At 52.1% G+C, this 20,568-nt stretch overlaps 2 protein-coding genes across 2 annotated transcripts; one reads left to right on the top strand and one right to left on the bottom strand.

Moving 5' to 3' along the window:
• Positions 1-11,156: 11,156 nt before the first annotated feature.
• On the top strand, positions 11,157-13,480 carry LOC103654338 (microfibrillar-associated protein 1). Its single transcript, XM_008681178.4, has 3 exons — positions 11,157-11,320; positions 11,508-12,731; positions 13,162-13,480. The coding sequence occupies exons 2-3, from the start codon at positions 11,554-11,556 to the stop codon at positions 13,274-13,276; spliced, it is 1,293 nt and encodes a 430-aa protein (XP_008679400.1). The 5' UTR covers positions 11,157-11,320; positions 11,508-11,553; the 3' UTR covers positions 13,277-13,480.
• A 4,284-nt stretch (positions 13,481-17,764) lies between these two features.
• On the bottom strand, positions 17,765-20,336 carry LOC100276056 (uncharacterized). Its single transcript, NM_001149939.1, is given in 7 exon segments — positions 17,765-18,078; positions 18,186-18,287; positions 18,608-18,766; positions 18,938-19,020; positions 19,583-19,691; positions 19,962-20,032; positions 20,125-20,336. Coding segments are annotated over 7 exon segments (744 nt in total). The 5' UTR covers positions 20,192-20,336; the 3' UTR covers positions 17,765-17,925.
• Positions 20,337-20,568: the final 232 nt, after the last annotated feature.

Here is a 20,568-nt window from a genome sequence, read left to right as displayed (position 1 = left end):
ACTGCTTCATGATCTACGGTGGGCAAGAGGCGCATGCCTCGGCTTGGCACCGCAAGCAAGAGCGCACGGGAGGTCTGCTCGGTGAAGGTGGCGGCGCCAGTCTATCTAGACTGGTCCGACAAGCCCATCACCTTCGACCGAGACGATCACCCAACCATGTGCCGAGCCCGGGGAAATACCCGCTCGTCGTCGACCCCATCATCGGCGACGTCAGGCTCACCAAGGTCCTCATGGACGGAGGCAGCAGCCTCAACATCATCTACGCCGAGACCCTCGGGCTCCTGCGTGTCGATCTGTCCTCCGTCCGGGCAGGCGCTGCGCCCTTCCATGGGATCATTCCCGGGAGGGGCGTCCAGCCCCTCGGACAGCTCGACCTTCCCGTCTGCTTCGGAACACCCTCCAACTTCCGAAGGGAGACCCTGACGTTCGAGGTGGTTGGGTTCCGAGGAACCTACCACGCGGTACTGGGGAGGCCATGCTACGCGAAGTTCATGGTCGTCCCCAACTACACCTACCTGAAGCTCAAGATGCCGGGCCCCAACGGGGTCATCACCGTCGGCCCCACGTACAAACACGCGTTCGAATGCGACGTGGAGTGCGTGGAGTACGCCGAGGCCCTCGCCGAGTCCGAGGCCCTCATCGCCGACCTGGAGAGCCTCTCGAAGGAGGTGCCAGACGTGAAGCGTCATGCCGGCAACTTTGAGCCAGCGGATACGGTTAAGTCCGTCCCCCTCGACCCCAGCAGTGACGCCTCCAAGCAAGTCCGGATCGGCTCCGAGCTTGGTCCCAAATAGGAAGCAGTGCTCGTCGACTTTCTCCGTGCGAACGCCGACGTCTTTGCGTGGAGTCCCTCGGACATGCCCGGCATACCGAGGGATGTCGCCGAGCACTCACTGGACATCCGAACTGGAGCCCGACCTGTCAAGCAGCCTCTGCGCCGATTCGACGAGGAGAAGCGCAGAGCCATAGGCGAGGAGATCCACAAGCTAATGGCGGCAGGGTTCATCAAGGAGGTATTCCATCCCGAATGGCTTGCCAACCCTGTGCTTGTGAGAAAGAAAGGGGGGAAATGGCGGATGTGTGTAGACTACACTGGTCTCAACAAAGCATGTCCGAAGGTTCCCTACCCTCTGCCTCGCATCGACCAAATCATGGATTCCACTGCTGGGTGCGAAACCCTGTCTTTCCTCGATGCCTACTCGGGGTATCACCAAATTAGGATGAAAGAGTCCGACCAGCTCGCGACTTCTTTCATCACACCCTTCGGCATGTACTGCTATGTCACCATGCCGTTCGGCTTGAGGAATGCGGGCGCGACGTACCAGCGGTGCATGAACCACGTGTTCGGCGAACACATTGGCCGCACGGTCGAGGCCTACGTCGATGACATCGTAGTCAAGACGAGGAAAGCCTCTGACCTCCTTTCCGACCTTGAAGTGACATTCCGATGTCTCAAGGCGAAGGGCGTCAAGCTCAATCCCGAAAAGTGTGTTTTCGGGGTGCCCCGAGGCATGCTCTTGGGGTTCATCGTCTCCGAGCGGGGCATCGAAGCCAACCCGGAGAAGATCGCAGCCATCACCAGCATGGGGCCCATCAAGGACTTAAAAGGCGTGCAGAGGGTCATGGGATGCCTCGCGGCTCTGAGTCGCTTCATCTCACGCCTCGGCGAAAGAGGTCTACCTCTGTACCGCCTCTTAAGGAAGGCCGAGTGCTTCACTTGGACCCCTGAGGCTGAGGAAGCCCTCGGGAACCTGAAGGCGCTCCTCACGAAGGCGCCTATCTTGGTACCCCCAGCTGCCGGAGAAGCCCTCTTGGTCTACGTCGCCGCGACCACTCAGGTGGTTAGCGCCGCGATTGTGGTCGAGAGGCAAGAAGAGGGGCATGCATTGCCCGTTCAGAGGCCAGTCTACTTCGTCAGCGAGGTACTGTCCGAAACCAAGATCCGCTACCCACAAGTTCAGAAGCTGCTGTACGCGGTGATCCTAACGTGGCGGAAGCTGTGACACTACTTCGAGTCTCATCCGGTAACTGTGGTGTCATCCTTCCCCCTGGGGGAGATCATCCAGTGCCGAGAGGCCTCGGGTAGGATTGCAAAGTGGGCGGTGGAAATCTTGGGCGAGACAATCTCGTTCGCTCCTCGGAAGGCCATCAAGTCCCAGGTCTTGGCGACTTCGTAGCTGAATGGGTCGACACCCAGCTACCAACGGCTCCGATCCAACCGGAGCTCTGGACCATGTTTTTCGACGGGTCATTGATGAAGACGGGAGCTGGCGCAGGCCTACTCTTCATCTCGTCCCTCGGGAAGCACCTACGCTACGTGCTACGCCTCCATTTCCCGGCGTCCAACAATGTGGCCGAGTATGAGGCTCTAGTCAACGGGTTGCGGATCGCCATCGAGCTAGGGGTCCGACGCCTCGACGCTCGCGGTGACTCGCAGCTCGTCATCGACCAAGTTAGGAAGAACTCCCACTGCCGCGACCCGAAGATGGAGGCCTACTGCGATGAGGTTCGGCGCCTGGAAGACAAGTTCTACGGGCTCGAGCTCAACCACATCGCTCGGCGCTACAACGAGACTGCGGACAAGCTGGCTAAAATAGCCTCGGGGTGAACAACGGTTCCTCTGGACGTCTTCTCCCAAGATCTGCGTCAGCCCTCCGTCAAGATCGACGACATGCCCGAGCCTGAGGCACCCTCGGCCCAGCCCGAGGTACCCTCGGCACAGTCCTAGGCGCCCTCAGCTCTGCCCGAGGCACCCTCGGCCCAGCCCGAGGTACCCTCGGCACAGTCCGAGGCACCCTCGGCTCGGCTCGAGACACCCTCGGTTCGGTCCGAGGTACCCTCGGCCCCCGAGGGCGAGACACTGCACGTTGGGGGGGAGCGAAGTGGGGTCACGCCTGATCAAAGCTGGCAGACCCCGTACCTGCAATATCTCCACCAAGGAGAGCTACCCTCCGACCGAGCCGAAGCTCGGCGACTGGCGCGGCGCGCCAAGTCGTTCGTCTTGCTGGGAGATAAGAGGGAGCTCTACCACCGCAGCCCCTCTGGCATCCTCCAGCGATGCATCTCCATCACCGAAGGTCAGGAACTCCTGCGAGAGATACACTCGGGGGCTTGCGGCCATCATGCAGCGCCTCGAGCCCTTGTCGGAAATGCTTTCCGACAAGGCTTCTACTGGCCGACGGCGGTGGCCGACGCCACTAAAATTGTCCGCACCTGCGAGGGGTGTCAGTTCTACGCAAGGCAGACCCACCTGCCCACTCAGGCTCTGCAGACGATACCCATCACCTGGCCTTTCGCTGTGTGGGGTCTGGATCTCGTCGGCCCCTTGCAGAAGGCACCCGGGGGCTACACGCACCTGCTGCTCGCCATCGACAAATTCTCCAAGTGGATCGAGGTCCGACCCTTGAACAGCATCAGGTCCGAGCAGGCGGTGGCGTTCTTCACCAACATCATCCATCGCTTCGGGGTCCCGAACTCCATCATCACCGATAACGGCACCCAGTTCACCGGCAGAAAGTTCCTGGACTTCTGCGAGGATCACCACATCCGAGTGGACTGGGCCGCCGTGGCTCATCCCATGTCAAATGGGCAAGTAGAGCGTGCCAACGGCATGATTCTACAAGGGCTCAAGCCTCGGATCTACAACGACTTCAACAAGTTCGGCAAGCGATGGATGAAGGAACTCCCCTCGGTGGTCTGGAGTCTGAGGACAACGCCGAGCCGAGCCACGGGCTTCACGCCGTTCTTCCTAGTCTACGGGGCCGAGGCCGTCTTGCCCGCAGACCTGGAATACGGCTCCCCGAGGACAAGGGCCTATGCCGACCAGAGCAACCAAGCTAGTCGAGAAGACTCGCTGGACCAGCTGGAGGAGGCTCGAGACAAGGCCTTACTACACTCGGCACGGTACCAGCAGTCCCTGCGATGCTACCACGCCCGAGGGGTCCGGTCCCGAGACCTCCAGGTGGGCGACCTGGTGCTTCGGCTGCGACAAGACGCCCGAGGGTGGCACAAGCTCACGCCCCCCTGGGAGGGGCCGTTCATCATCGCCAAAATTCTGAAGCCCGGAACGTACAAGCTGGCCAACAGTCAAGGCAAGGTCTACAACAACGCTTGGAACATCCAACAGCTACGTCGCTTCTACCCTTAAGATGTTTTCAAGTTGTTCATATACCTCGCACCCACGCAAAGTTTAGTCGTCAAGGAAGGGTCGGCCTCGCCCCGGCAAAGCCCGACCCTCCCTCGGGGGCTAAAAGGGGGGGAACCCCCTCTGTGTCGAAATTTTCCTCGAAAAAAGATCTTTTCTGCCAGAATGTCTTTCGTGCTTTTTGACTACTTCGAAAGCGGACCCTGAAAACGACGGAGTACACGTAAGCAGCCAAGGCTGACCGAGCCGAGGGACTCCTACGCCTCCGGGATACGGATACCTCACTCATCACCTTCTGCGATAAGTAACTCGCGTTCGGATAAGTGATCCCGCGGACCGAACAAGTCTTCTCGTTCGGAAGCTCTTCTGCCGGAGCGATTCTTCGAGCCTCCCCGACTGCGTCGGTAACAGAACCCCAAGGACGGGTAAGAGTGCGCGTAAGCGGCAAGGCTGACCGAGCCGAGGGACTCCTACGCCTCCGGGATACGGATACCTCACTCATCACCTTCCGCGAGAAGCAACTCTCGCTCGCACAAACATTTCTGTTACCAAGAAAAAAGTCCAGATACTCGAAGCAAGAGGAAAAGAGACGCAACTTTACAACACGGCGAGGGTGTGTTTTGGCCTCGGCGGCCGCAGGAAACACACGCTACAAGACAATCCGATCCTGCAGGCTCGAGTCTTAACGCTGGAAGGGAGCAGCAGCACCCTCGGCATCGACAACACCTTCGGCGAGGTCCGACCCAGCCTCAGACGGCGACGTGGTCCGAAGATCTCCACTCTGAAGGACGACGTCATCGCCACGCCCGGGCCATCGCTGCCAGGGTCTTCTCCGGGAATCCGGCCCGAGCAGGCGGCTCGGCCGGTCACCCCGGGGCCTTGGCCAGCTGTCCTCCAAGGATGTCAGCCCGACCCGAGGCCTCGGCTGGACAATTCCGGCGTCGGTCCCGCTAACGGACGGCCCGGCCAGGCTCCGGCCAACCAGGTTTTCTTCTCGAGCCAACTCTGCCTCTGTTCATGCCGACACCGCTACCCCTGGCCTCGGCTCATCGGAGAGCAGCCGAGGGGTTCCTTTAACTAAGCTAGAGAAGCCTCGGACAACAAGGCCGACCGAGCCGAGGGATTCCTACGCCTCCGGGATACGGATACCTCACTCGTCACCTTTACACGGGGTGACTCACGCTTGGTGAAGCGGTTCAGACAACCAACGGGCGAGTCTTAGCGCTCGAAAATGAGGAAAAAACACGGCTCCGTGCCAAAAATACATACATGTTCAGGCCCCGACAGCCACAATGAACAAAACACCGGCATTCAAAGTGCCATTACAAACGGAACTCCGGTTCCACCTCCGCAGGTACGAACAACCCCACTCAATGGGGGGCCTGCGGAGCAACAGAAGACCGACGGACGGCTCACCGTCGCCCGCTCCAGCAGCAGCGACAACGACCCCCTCTACGGGTGGCCGAACTGCAGCGGCGATGGCCTCAGGGCGAACGCCGCTGCAACCCCGCCCTCGCCCACGCCGACGCTCGAGGGGCGAGGACAAGTACAAAGGGCCGGAGGCCCGAAGCGTGGATGGTGGCGGTGATCCCATCGGCGACGGGGACTTCTCGAGCCGCCTCCGCCTCGGCACCGACGGCAGGGGCCGTCGGCCCGCTGGCAGATCCCCACTCGGATCCTCCCAGACGAGCAGGGCACCGACCTCCGCGCGGAGGCACCGTACCGGTGCAAAGGCAGGACCGCCCCAGAACACGAACGCCGCCCTAGCAGCGCACGACATCTTGGGCGGTCCTCCCGTGCACACGGCGCGGCAGCCGCCTTCCGGCAGGAGGGGGCACCGGGGGCCAAGCTGACGAGCCCGACGCGCTGGGGCTGACGACGCCTGCCGTCGACCGGCCCCGTGTTGTCAAAGTCCGACCCGCCCGCAGGGCCAGCGAGCGCCCTCTCCCTCGAACGCCGCAGGAGAGGGTGACCCACGAACCCGCGCGGGAGGTAGAGCTCCGGCTCAGCCTGGCCTCCACCCCAGCGAGGATGATGAACATCCTTGAAGCTGAGGGTGGGACCAAGTTTGCAGCCCGGCTTGCTTCTCCCCACCCAGGGGCTGGTGGTCACCGTCTTGGGTGACCGCCAGCGGGGGGGTACAGCCGGGCTGGCTGATGAAAATCCTTGAAGCTGAACGATGGCTGAAAGGTACCAACTCCCATGGAGTTGCGTTCCTCCAACGACGAGGCAGAAAGACGGTGGATATCCCCCATCCGGGGGCTTGGAAGGTGGAAAGACACGATGCATAAGGGAGCGCGAAGACATGGTCGCCTTCCAAGGGGGTCACCCTCCTTTTAAAGGCAGCTCTCCCTACTTGCGTCCCCAGCCGTCATGGGCTGAGTCTTCTCCAACACACTCCAAGGTCCTCCCCTACGGCGCGGGGGCTGGGTCCCACACGTCATGCAAGCCGGCTTAGAGCAGAAGAAGCCAAACCGCCGTGCGCGGTGCGTACAACCGCCCAGCGGTTACAAGCGACTCTCCACTTTTGCCCAGACCAACGGGCGAAAGGGGCGGGCAGCCATGCAGGCGGCATGCAACCGCGCCAAGTGGGCGCACTTCTCCGACTCCCAACACGCCCAGCATGGAGGCCCAGGCCCACGCGTCATGCAACCGGCACGCCGAATGCTTCGTGCATGCAACAGCACCGCCACTTGCGCCACTACCGCGCCTCCTCGACTGCGGAACCAATACCGCGACTCGAGGCGACCCAGCGCACGACCCAGCAGCGCCAGCCTGGCGCGGCGGTCAATGCGGCAAAAAATGGGCCGGCAGTAATGGCGGTGGCAGGCGGGCAGGAGCAGCGGCCACGTCGTCAGCCAAGCTCACGTCCCGTCCGGGGGCAGCGAGAGAACCCTCTCTCACGGCGTGAAGACAACGCGCCCGTGATCCGTTCCTCGAACGGCTCGCACACGCGCAACGACCGCCCCGCCAACCACTCGCCCCGTCGCATTAACTCTGCGGCGGGACAGGCGGCGCCTCTAGCAGGAGAAGCGGACGACGCTTCGCCTTCGCCATAATGACCGCGCCAAAAAAGGTACGCCACGTCATTCGATTTCGTATCCTTTTCCTTTTTTCCTCTTTCTCTCTCTTGCAACAGGGACCGGGAAAGGGGGATATCCCGAAAAGGATCCTTCCCCGTGAAGGAACCAGGCTCCGAGCCTCCCTACTGATCAAAGGTTCGAAGGCTGGCCCCTCGGAAGGGTTCGACAGCCGCCTCAGATCGCGTGGGCTCTACACCCACTACTAGTCAGAGGTTCGAAGGCCGGCCCCTCGGAAGGGTTCAACGGCCGCCTCAGGCTACTCGGGCTCCGCGCCCATTACTGATCAGGGGTTCGAAGGCTGGCCCCCAAAGGGTTCACAGCCGCCTCAGACGCCGAGCGAGGGATGACCATGGGTACGTTCGATACATAACCAAGGCTCGGCCTGCGCTCCCGAGGTACCCTAGGACATTTCTGAGACCAGCGGGAACGATCTTGTAACGGAATCCCATCGGAGGGAGGCATCGAGCCCTCGGACCCCGTCGCCAGGGGACCGGGTCCGGCAGATCACCCGCAGGTACTTTTGGGCGTGCCTCTGGGCCCCTAGCCGACCCCCAATGAACGGGGCACGGACGTCCACTCAGATTACCCGCTTGCAGCTCACCGGAGACACCATGTTCGGCGCCCATCGAGGGCAACATGGCGCTTTCCCCCCCTCCTCCTTGCGGAAAGGCGACGTAGGGGTGTATGTAAAAAAGTCGAGTCTGTCCCTGATCGCCCTCTCGCCCTGTGTAGAGGCTCGGGGGCTGCTCTCGCAAACCCGGCTCCGGCCGAACCGTTGACAGCGTCAACATACCAGCCCGAGAACTTGGGACCCGACCGTGCACCCGGGCTACGGCCAGCTCGCATGAGGGACGACCAGACCAGCCGAAGCATTACGCGAGGCATTAAGACCTCGGAGGAGTGAAACCACTCCTCCGAGGCCTCGGGGGCTACACCCGGCGGGTGCGCTCGCGCGCACCCACCGGAACAAAACGCAACCGAGAAAGGCCGGTCCCCTTGCAAAAAAGTGCGACGAAAGCCTCCAAGCGAGTGCTAACACTCCCTTCGAGGCTCGGGGGCTACTGTCGGGGACCATAATTAGGGGTACCCTCAAGGCTCCTAATTCTCAGCTGGTAACCCCCATCAGCATAAAGCTGCAAAGGCCTGATGGGTGCGATTAAGTCAGGGATCAGTCCATACGAGGGACTCGATCACGCCTCGACCGAGCCTGGCCTCGGACAAGGGCAGCCGACCCCAGAGGATCTCCGTCTCGCCCGAGGCCCCCCTCCAGCGGCGAACGTGTTCCCGGCTCGCCCGAGGCCCTGTCTTCGCCAAGAAGCAACCCTGACCAAATTGCCGCACCGACCAACCAAGTCGCAGGAGCATTTAATGCAAAGGTGGTCTGACACCTTTATCCTGACGCGCGCCCCCCAGAGCCAAAGTGACCGCCGTCACTTCGCCGCTCCCCTGACCGGCCTGGCAGAAAGACAGCGCCGCCTGCGCCGCTCCGACTGCGGTGCCACTTGACAGAGTGAGGCTGACAGGCAGTCAGGCCCGGCCGCAGGCACCATAGGAAACTCCGCTCCGCCCGACCCAGGGCTCGGACTCGGGCTAAGCCCCGGAAGACGGCGAACTCCGCTCCGCCCGACCCAGGGCTCGGACTCGGGCTAAGCCCCGGAAGACGGCGAACTCCTCTCCGCCCGACCCAGGGCTCGGACTCGGGCTAAGCCCCGGAAGACGGCGAACTCCGCTCCGCCCGACCCAGGGCTCGGACTCGGGCTCGGCCCCAGAAGACGACGAACTCCGCTTCGCCCGACCCCAAGGCTCGGACTCCACCCCGGCATCAGACGACAAACTCCGCTCCGCCTGACCCAGGGCTCGGACTCGGGCTCGGCCCCAGAAGACGATGAACTCCGCTTCGCCCGACCCCAGGGCTCGGACTCCGCCCGGCATCAGCCGGCGATCTCTGCCTCGCCCAAACCAGGGGCTCGGACTCGACCTCGGCCACGGAAGACAGACTCGACCTCGGCTTCGGAGGAGCTTCCACGTCGCCCAACCTAGGGCGCAGACCAGCCACGACAACAGGAGGCGCCATCATCACCCTACCCCGAACTGACTCGGGCCACAGGGAACAAGACCGGCGTCCCATCTGGCTCGCTCCGCCAGATAGGCAATGATGGCGCCCCGCATACTCTATGACGACGGCGGCTCTCAGCCCCCTTACGGAAGCAAAAGGACGTCAGCAAGGACTCAACAGCTCCGACAGCTGTCCCTCCGCCAGGCTCCATCGCTCCTCCGACGGCCACGACATCACACCAGCAGGGTGCCAAAATCTCTCCGGCTGCCACGACGGCATGTACTTAGGGTACTAGCTCTCCTCCGCTAGACACGTAGCACTCTGCTACACCCCCCATTGTACACCTGGATCCTCTCCTTACGCCTATAAAAGGAAGGACCAGGGCCCTCTTAGAGAGGGTTGGCCGCGCGGGGACGAGGACGAGACAGGCGCTCGCGTGAGGCCGCTCGCTCCCTCTCCCGCGTGGACGCTTGTAACCCCCTACTGCAAGCGCACCCGACCTGGGCGCGGGACGAACACGAAGGCCGCGGGATTCCCACCTCTCTCACGCTGGTCTCCGGCCACCTCGCTTCCCCCCTTCGCGCTCGGCCGCGCGCTCGACCCATCTGGGCTGGGGCACGCGGCGACATTCACTCGTCGGCCTAGGGACCCCCCGGTCTCGAAACGCCGACACATAGCAAGGCGAAGATGAAACCTGAAGGTCATAAGAATGGACGACGAAGCTGAAACCGAGGAGCTTCGGTTTTGGTGTAATGATGAAGACCAAGTATGATGATGACTGAAAAGGGGACAAAGACTACTCAGTCCTTAATATTTGGTGTTATGGTAATAGATAAATGTCAGGGACATGAATGTAATTTCGTCTGGGCTGCGTCCCATGCATATAAATAGATGAACAGTAGCACCGTACTGTTCACGCTAGATTGTATTCACTCTCCCGCATCCACACCTTCGAGCAAGCCGAAGGTATCAATGTAACGTTAATCCTGTTTATATTCATAGATGTTCTATGAAATATAAATATAAATGAATTAATGAGACACAGTCTCTGTCTTCATCTTTATGTATTCCTATTTGTGTGTTAAATAATGAAGGTATGTTCTTCTTGACCTTCGTCTAATGACCATTATGCCCATATGAAGACAATGCTTCAGAAGACGAAGGTCCCTAATCTTTAACAATTGTGTTGCCTTGTTCTTGATTCACAACATTTGAGAACAAGTGACCAACAGTGACCGAACCAAAAACTGAAATTCTGGACTCTATCTGACTTGTTGGTGTATTTCGATTCTAATTTCTTGATAATGAATTTTATAAAAACCGAGGAACCGAACCGAAGAACCGAACGCATAGGCCTTTCACTAGAGACAACCACTCGCCATGCATTCTGGCAGCTTCATGGTCTCCTCGGTCCTCCGACCAAGAGATTTAAGGGTCTATTTGGTTCGTGGCTAACTACGTCACACTTTGCTTAAGTTTAACCATCCAAATTGAAGAACTAATCTTAATAAAAAAAAGTTAGATAAAATGTGGCAAGTTAGATAAGGAAACAAACATTTCGTGGCAAAATATTTCAAAGCATCTGCATACACCGGCAAACTGAGTAGCATGTGTGTGTGGCTACTGTTTGGTTTTGGCCACTACTCTACAAGTTTGGAAAAGCTTGTGTCGAATGTATTTTTTAATGCGGCAAATGTGTGGTTGTCGCAGCTATTTTTGTCTTCTTCCTTCTAAACATATTCTTCCTTCTAAACATATTTCCGTGGGCTGGCCTGTTGGGCTGCTGTATTTTGTGGAAAGTTTCGGACAGCCCGTAAACTTGGGCCCGTTCCGGTTCGGCTTAGCTTTGCTCTTCTTCTCCCCGTTCACCGACTAAACAAATAACATTTTTAATAATAATAATAATAATAAAATCTCCCGTGGCCTCCTTCTTCTCCGGTTCTCGCTCGTGCCCTTCTCTCCTGGCGGCGACGGCTGGGCGAGCGGCGCGGCCCGTTATCACTTCCCAGGTCTTCGGCGGCGACGAGTTTCCACCAGGTACGCCTCGTCCCTTCCCCTTTCATCCCCGTTCCTTACTGTCCCTTTCCGCCGTCCGGAACCGAGCACCCCCCACCCTTGGTCTCCTGTCCGAATTGGAATCTGACCCAGATAGACGCACCCAAGTGCCATTGTGGATCCGCCCCAGCTCCTGTGCCGCATCACGAGATTTTGTGCAATTCTGCAGGCTGACCGGAACGCAGTGGGTGGAGAACCGGTGAGCAGCTGCAGCCATGTCCGTGGCGGCCGGCGTGAGCGACGCGGCCATCGCGGTGCGCGACAAGCTCCGTGGAAAGATTGGTCAGACCAAGGTCAAACGGTACTGGCCGGGGAAGGCGCCTGAGTGGGCCGATGACGTCGATGAGGACGTCGACCTCAGGACGGCACGGGTCTCCCTCGACAAGGCGTTCCCCAGGGACGAGGACGGCGATGTTCCCGCCAAGGATGACCGCCGGCTCCGCCGGCTCGCGGAGACCCGCGCGGAGAATAAGGAGGAGCTGAGGGCGGATCACCGCCGCATACGGCAGGCGGAGATCGTGTCAACCGCGGAGGAGGAGAACGAGAGGCAGGAGGCTGACGCCGACGAGGAGGATGAGGAGGCCCAAGAGGAGAGGAGGAGGAGAATAAGGGCAAGGCAGCTGCTGAGGGAGCAGGAAGAGCTGCTTCCTCAGGAAGAGGAGGAACCGGTGGAGGCCGAGGAGTCTGAGGAGGAATCTGAGTACGAGACAGACTCTGAGGATGAGCAGATGGGAATGGCCATGGTGAAGCCCGTTTTCATACCAAAGTCACAGAGAGACACCATCGCGGAGCGCGAACGGCTGGAGGAGGAGGAACGGCAGCTTGAGGAGCTGGTCAAGAAGAGGCTGGAGGCTAGGAAGATCGAGACTAGACAGATTGTGGTCGAAGAGATTAGAAAGGAGGAGCACATCGAGAAGGCACTGAACGAAGAGGCCAACATCGAGGATGTCGATACAGACGACGAGTTGAACGAAGCAGAGGAGTACGAGTCGTGGAAAAACAGAGAAATAGCAAGGATTAAGAGGGACAGGGAGGAAAGAGATGCGAGGTTGAAGGAGAAGGAGGAGATCGAGAAAGTCAGGAATATGACCGAGGAGGAGCGTCGCGAATGGGAGCGGAAGAATCCGAAGCCGCTTCGTCAGACGAAACAGAAGTGGAAGTTTATGCAGAAGTATTACCACAAAGGCGCCTTCTTCCAGGAAGGTGCTGATGATGTTATCCAGTCAGCGGGTAAAGAGGATATCTACACCCGTGATTTCTCTGAGCCCACTGGAGAAGATAAGATGGATAAGAGCATCCTGCCCAAGGTCATGCAAGTTAAACATTTCGGGCGCAGCGGCAGGACGAAATGGACGCATCTTGTTAATGAAGACACTACAGATTGGAATGCACCGTAAGTACACATGCCTGTTGCATCATTATTTACTCTCGTGATATTATTCAGTTGGCTTGTTTAATTTTCTTGCAAGTGCTTTCATTTCTAGTTTGACTCTCAAGGCAAAAGAAAAATGATGCTTTTAAATAGGAAGTCCAATGGAGGCCCTGACGTAGCCATTGTAGCTTTTGAGGCAGAATTTGACTGCAGTTCTTTGATCTGCTAATTTGTCAAAACCTCAAAGCTTAGTACATACTCCCTCCGTTCTTTTTTATTTGTCACGTTTTAGTTCAAAAATGAACTAGCGGACGACAAATATTCGAGAAATGAGGTAGTATGTGTCAATTGAATTGCTTCAAACACTTTTTAGGGTGCTGTATTTTGTTCTTTTCTAACATGAAAACATCTGTACTGAGTCTGAATAATTTTTTAATGGCTTGTTTTCCAGATGGTCAACAAATGGGCCTCTGCGAGCAAAGTATAATGCAAAAATGGCAGGCATGAATGCACCTATTGCTAAACCAAAGGGAAGTAAGAAGCTGAAGGATTGGGATGCAAAATGAGATGCCAGGTTAGCTGGTATTATCTAAGCGTTATAAGAACTATGTAGCCAAAAAGTGCAAACAATGCTTATGCAGATGCTTTCTTCTCATTTTGACTGCATAAACAATGTGACCTTTATGTGCTATTATCTGTTGAAGTGTCCCAATAGTATGATGTGATGATCCATGAATGATCATTATTATTGACTTCCTGTGATGTTCTATCAAGTGTATCCCATGTATTTTTTTCCTCGAACGATGCTGGAGAGGTGCCTGTTATTTTCATTAGGAAGAAAGAGTACCAAATGCTACAACCCCACAGACACAACACACCCAGAACTCATGCACTCTAGGACTACTGTTACATGTGCGCTACACATGAGCAAAAGAAACAACCAATATTAAAAACACTGACCCTAGAAGAGGGTTCGGACGCTGGAGGATCCAGATGAATACCAAAGGGTTCCCTCCACCATCTGCACAACTGAGGCCGCACTAGTGCTAACATTGTTAAAAATGCCATTGTTACGGTGGTGTTTACAGATTTCCCAAACGCCGAAAATGAGCAAAAGTGTTGATGCCTCCCTGGTGCTCCTTGCCTAAACCCTTCATTTCACGATCCTGAGAAAGAATTAACATCCTGTTCTGGTGGGAGGTGTATGCAAACCAAATTTCTGAAAAACAGTGAACCACTAGACTTCCCTTGTGAATTGTGACCACGCATGAAATCAGCATATAGTTAATGATTTTTGGGGCTTATCACAAAGTGGACATGCTGTTGGATGTGGTAGTGTTCCAGCTTTGATAGCCTATCAGCAGTCCAACAGTAATTCACGACCTTAAACCAAATGAAAATCTTGCGCCTTTAGAGGGGCCAAGACTGCCAAATCATTTTCCATGGAGTGAACCTAATGGTCCTGAAAAGGAATTCACTATACACAGATATGTGGTCTATTTTGTCACCATGCCTACCTAGCCTTTTGTACTCAGTAGTAGAGTTCTCAAGTGCAGACCCTTGTAGAAATACAGTAAACTGTGGACAATTATGGCAGCTGCTCAGCCGCAATATCTCACCCATTGCCGGGCAACAATGAGGATGAGACCTGTATTGGTGCTAGGAAATATGAAATCTAAAAGTCACCCTCCGCCACTGGGTGCCAGAGCTACTGAGCTTCCAGGTATATTGAGCTTCCAGAGAATGAGGTGATAATTCAAATGAACACATGTGCAAAATGGTCAAAACAAGTCAAAAGTTGGGTGAAAAGGATTAAAAAGTTATCTTATGCAAGTGCATCTAGCTATTTAGTTGGTTTTAGATGATTGAATAATAACACAATTAAAGGACTAATAAGTTTGTTAAGTGTTGAACAGGTAACTGATTATATTACATACACTTAATATGAGATGTTTGTATCATTTAATGTATATCAAAGGTTCAATTATAAAGGCAACCTTAATGATGTTTTAGATTATGGTGAAATGAAAAGCCAAACTGATTTATTATTGTGAAGACAATCTAGTTGAAGCAAAAGATATCAATGCAAATGAAATGGCTTGTATATCATGGGATATTTAAGTGTCAAATGAGAGTAAGTATATTTGAGTTGGTTATAGGAGACATGATGTCTTGCATATGTAATGGTCTTATTTAGAGAGCTCGCTCAAGAAAATCAATATTGATGAAAATGGTTTTCACTATATGGATTTCAATGTATGATTAATATCGATTAAAAACTCATATGACTTGGAATGGCTTGAAAGGGTGATGGTAGCAAGGAAATGGCTTCCGTGGGGACCAAGTGAAGATAAAGGAAAAGCGACGGCTTGGGCATATAGAAACGAAGGACATGGTTGTGGTGAAGAAGAAAGTGCTTGCATTTAGTTTTTCACTATTCAAGTTAGAAGAAGTTATATTGTGAGGAGGATTAAATCATTGTTGGATCATTTGAAGAAACTGATTTCATGCCATTAGATTAATTCATATGGATTGAATTGGATCAAATCACATGATCAAGATGGCTATGCTCAAGCTACAATCAAGATGAATATGTTGGCATCCTGTATGATGAAGATTGAAAGTTATGGCGTTGATCAATGGAGTATAACTCAAGAGATTTGAATTCAGTTTTCATCTAAACTTGAGCTGATAGGTATGCCGTACTATTAAGAGAGATGCAACATGATTGTCTATAAGTGCTGAAGTTCAATCCATACGAGGTTTTTGAGAGTGCCACGAGATTTTAACAGAGTTTGTTGTGGGTGGCGATACTGGATTGGTTTAAGGAATTTTCGAGCAGTGGTACCTCAATTAGATTGATACATTTTGCCAACATTTTCAGGGTGGGAACTTTTCCGTAGCTAACAGGAACTACGGTGCATACAGGACCAGTCCAGCATGTGTATGTAGCAGGGCAACAACTAGTTTTGTTTGAGCGTGTTATAAATACTCCCTAGCCTCCACCTCTAGATCTTGTTTGGACACTCATATTCATCTCAGGCCACATGTGTTGAGATGAATACGAGAGTATTTAAACCAGGTATCAAGGTGCTTTTTACCGGTGTTTAAGATATCTAGCTAAGCCTTTTAGCTTAGCTGTTGGGTTGTGCAACAACTATAACACAATATTTATAAAAATAATACAACATGCGACTAGGGCTTGTTTGTTTTTGCTTCTGGCTAGATTTTTTCTGTCAGAATCGGTTTCAGTTTCTGGCGGCGCTTCTCTTTTTAACACGCTTCTTTGAAAATCATCTAAATCATTGCGAACGTAGAATTCGTCGCTATACGAGGAATCCGTCGCTTTCTAAACCCTAAACCGTGTAGAATCCTTCGTCTTCTTCCGCACACAAGCTCTCGATATCTAGATTTTTGTGGCAGCTTGACTATCTAGGAATCTAGTTGCTCGAAAAGTTACTCATAAAAATGTTGCCTCCGTCTCTAGTGGAGCCATGTGTGAAAAAATGTTGCCCTCTGCTCGATCCAGATGTACATAAACAATCTACTTGTAGCAGAGTTATAAATAATAACAATAATCCTCAAAGGATTTGGATTTGTTGTGTTTACCTTCAACAATGTAAAACTACTACTACACTTCTAGCAGTTTTGTAACGTTGTTTAAGTGACAATACTGGCCCATTCCTTTCGCAAATCATTCGTGTTCGGTCAAACTTCTATAACTTACTCTATTAAACATTACTAGCTTTCATCAAAACAAAACAAAAATGTCTAAATTTATTTCCTAAAATAGTTCCACACCAGATCCCCATAGGCCTACTAATGGCTTGGATTGTAATGGGTTTTATGTGTGGGTATCAATACATGTGTTGTTTGGATGGGTGGAAATATATTTTAGAGCCAAATGAGACGGATTTGTGCAGGTTTGCTAAGAAGTCGGTTGAAATGGGTTATCAGATATGCCCCTCACCCCATGCTAGAATTGTAACCGAGCACAGCTTTTAAGCTATGGTCTATGTGTGGATCTTTTAGATTTCATACAGTTTAATTGAATGTCAAACTAAGGCATTTCTAATAAACCTTGGTTAATTTCGTAAAAAATTTAAGAAGCAAATGCAAGGTTTTGATTTTAAGGTCGTGTTTTTTAAAGTGGAGTTGTGGTTCTAGCTACATCTTTTCACACAAATTAGTCGATTATCATTCTTTGGTTCTTTGCTATTTCTAACAAAGTTTAATTGATTTTGTAAAGATTTTAAGGTGTGAACAGTAGATTTTAATGTTAGGACCCGACTTCTAAGGTAGGACCTACATATGGATCCAGTTACACTGCTACACACAAATTAGCATATTATCGTTCTTACTCATTTCCAAAAAATATATAATTTTGTGAAATTTTTAAAGTGTGAACGTGATGTTTTATTTTTAGTGTTTGGCTTCTAAGATGAGACCTACACGTGGAACTAGCTACATTGTTACATGTAAATTAGCAGGTTTATCATGGTTACTTATTTCCAAAAAATCTATTAATTTTGTGACAATTTTAAAGTGTGAACACGATGTTTTAATTTTAGGGTCCGACTTCTAAGGTAGGGTCTACACGTAGATCTAGCTACACTGTCACACGCAAATTAGTATATTATTATTCTTAGCTATTTCCAACAAAATTCAATTGATTTTGTGAAAAAATTAAGGTTTAAACTTGAGGCTTTAATTTTAGGGTCTGACTTCTAAAGTGAGGCTCACATGTGGATCCGGCTTTAGATATCTAGACAATTTAAACCCATTCATGAATCAGCTAGTGAAATGTTTCGGTGTTTGTTTCAATCCAAACACACTAACGAATCCACTCTAGTGTACATAAAATCTTTCAAAGGTCTTACATGGGTTTAGGTAATGGGTTTAACCCAATGGTTATGGCGCGAGTTGGGGCAAGTTATTATAGTTGAATCTCTAGCTATGGCGCGAGTTGGGATGAGTTAATTAGTTGAATTATCGGGTTGTATCGAAGAAAATGACTCATTTGCGATGTGTTGAGGTAAGTTCCCGCACAAAGATTGTAGAACCGGAAGTTTCTACTTTCTGTCAGGAAGTTCCAAACCGTAGCCAGCAGGCTGATGCGATATAAGAACACATTGCCAGTGACCACTCACTTGTCTTGCAACAGCCTAAACGGAATCTAAAGCAATTTTGTTGTATTCTTGAACGCTAACTAACGTTACTGCGATCCATTCTTCTTCATTCTCAGAAAGCTAACTAGTGTGATTCTAGAGGGAACGCCGGTGCCCTGCCTCTTCTTGATGGTGGTTGCCTTCCAAGGCCTCCCATCTTCTCTCACACTGCTGGTGGTTGTCGAGCTCACGTTGTAGAACTGCATACAGACGAAGCCATGATCAGCACTGCAGCTTTTCTTAAGCGGGAAACCATGGTCTCCCAGATGAAGCTGTTGGATTTTCTTCGGCTTGGCAGCATACTCACCTCACAAACACCGTGGAGCAGTAGTCTCTGAAATGGGTCCTGAACATTCAGCACAAGAGCATCTTTGTCACTAGCGTCTTCAATGAAGGCCCTAACGCGTTCCTGCAAACATGAAAAAGGCAGAAGCAAGGTGACGTGAGGAACTGAGAAGCTGGTACAAGTGGCATAAATGAAATTAAGAAGATCGTACTTCTAATAAGAGGGAAAGAAAACTCGATGTAGTGCCAATAAATTATCTACATGTTCTTAGATAGTAGATACATACATACATACAGATACATAATCAAAGAACTCTGATGTCTTCTTTACAAGAAAAACTAATTAGCCATGATCCATTATAATCATTTCGGTAAATAGAGGTCAAAACTTGAGGAAAGAAGGTTGTCTCAAAAAAAAAAAAACTTGAGAAAAGAAGGCAGTACTTCATATATTCCAAGCAGATCAGGAAGGAAATTTCTCTTTATTGCTTCTCTAGTGTGTCGATCTATTCGATGCCAAGCATTCAGCGCAATCGATTCCCCTTCATCGACATGATTCCTGGGTTTTTCCAATGATTTTTTCATATGCTGCATCAATCTTGCCTACAAATAAGAAAGAAAACTTGTAAGTACGACCGATCCATAAACTAATGCACCATGATGTACAAATCTCCTGTCTTGTTGTACATCACTACATTTCACTCACTAAATTATACTGTGGACAATGAAGAACAAAATGTGGCTAGGAAGACAGGCATATTAACATCTACCTACCTCAGCATCCATGTCAATGCTCCTGAAGGAATCCCATTCACCAACATTTGCCCTGTAGAATGCTGACAAGGGCACTTGCTCACCTGCATAATCATTATAATATAGAAGACATGAGCTTTTCCAAAGCATACACAGGGAAATACCATGCATGTGATGCCCATTGATTAATGGAAGAGCACTTCCGCACAAGAATTTGATGAAAACATATAATTGATGATTGAAGAGCAGCAAACATAAGCTTCGGCTAAACAAAATTTTAGGATTGTAATCCTTGCGGAAGTTCAGAATGGGCACGCTTAAGAGAAGATAGTCTCTATGTTTCTATCAAATGTCAACATAGTTTATAGCTTTTCTGGTACACCATTGCATGAAGCAATGTAACAGTTCTGCAACAAATAGTGAAAGTACAATGAGAATATCCTGACTCCAAAAAAAAATTCAGCGCTGTAGTCAATTATGAATGTTTTAAAAAGGGCATGGTTACAAGAGAATACATATCTATGTTTCTGACAACAAACTGTGGATCTTTTCTAGCACATGTATACATGAATGAATCAATCTAAAACGATGTAGGTACGACAGCGAAGATTATTGCCAGGTTAGTGAAATCGCATTCAGTAAACCAGAGCGGCATCTGGTGTTTACCCCACGGCGGAGGAGCGAATAGGCCTTTGATCTCTTCAACGTAAAGACGCGGGACGAGTTCAATCAGCAAACGGTCGTTAAACCACTTCCGCGATCTCCGGTTACTGACCTGTGTATACAAAAACATTGCAAATGTGTAAACCCCCATCAACAGACGGACGACCCCTAGCATAGACAGCACAAATTGTTTCGTGTTACATTCCATCACATTGAAGCCTGCAAAACTTAATGGGTGCAGTTTTGCGTGATCCTAGTTTTTGTTTTCGTTTGTCATCAAAGGAGATGCAGGGAAATTCTTGACTCGACCATGCACCAGAGAAGAAAAAAAGAAAGAAAAAGTGTGGCAAGAGGTACAGAAGGCAAAGACGAGCATCCTCACCCTGGTGGCCATGTCCTCCAGGGCCTCGATCTTCCTCTCGATCAGCTGTGAGCGCGACCTGGCGCCATCGCCTGCTTCCACAGGCCACAGTTTCAGCAAGGGCCAAGGGGGGCGAAACCCGCATCGCCATCCGCGGGAGCGGCGGGAAGGGCGTTAGCGTTACCTTTGGCGGAATCAAACAGGGAGGAGTAGAACTCCTCCTCCCTCCGCAGCAGATCCGCGCTCGCCATGGCTCGGTTCCTGTTGACTGCTGCGCCTGTCGATGCTGTCGCCTGTCGGCGGTGGGCGGCGCAGCCGCAGCGGCGGTTGGAGGGAATGTCGGGCCGGGCGGTTGGGGATCGGGTGGCTGAAAGATTTGCTCCAAGCTATATTTATATGTATTACAGTTATTTGATCAGATTATTTAAATTAGACTTTAGAATCCTAGTCGAGTGAACAAGGGCATCCGTGACAGTGGGACCGTCACGGATCCAAGTCTATGAACAAGAGACTTGGGCTGGGACGAGAAACTTACTTGCGATTCTCAATGACAGTGGGACCGTCCATCCGTGAGGCCCGCGTGTAAGCCAGACTGGTTTCTGGTTTTTTTCTTTCCTTCCCTTGTTTT

The sequence above is a fragment of the Zea mays genome, chromosome 4 (genome assembly GCF_902167145.1).
Source record: "Zea mays cultivar B73 chromosome 4, Zm-B73-REFERENCE-NAM-5.0, whole genome shotgun sequence".
NCBI lineage: Eukaryota > Viridiplantae > Streptophyta > Magnoliopsida > Poales > Poaceae > Zea > Zea mays.
The sequence above is the reverse complement of the archived record's forward strand: the minus strand, read 5'-3'. Positions and strand labels throughout refer to the sequence as shown.

Excerpts from the sequence above, each read along its gene's own strand:
- LOC103654338 (XM_008681178.4), top strand. The coding sequence starts at position 11,554 with ATGTCCGTGGCGGCCGGCGTGAGCGACGCGGCCATCGCGGTGCGCGAC. Across the intron at positions 12,732-13,161 it reads ACTACAGATTGGAATGCACC|ATGGTCAACAAATGGGCCTC; the intron begins GTAAGTACACAT and ends CTTGTTTTCCAG.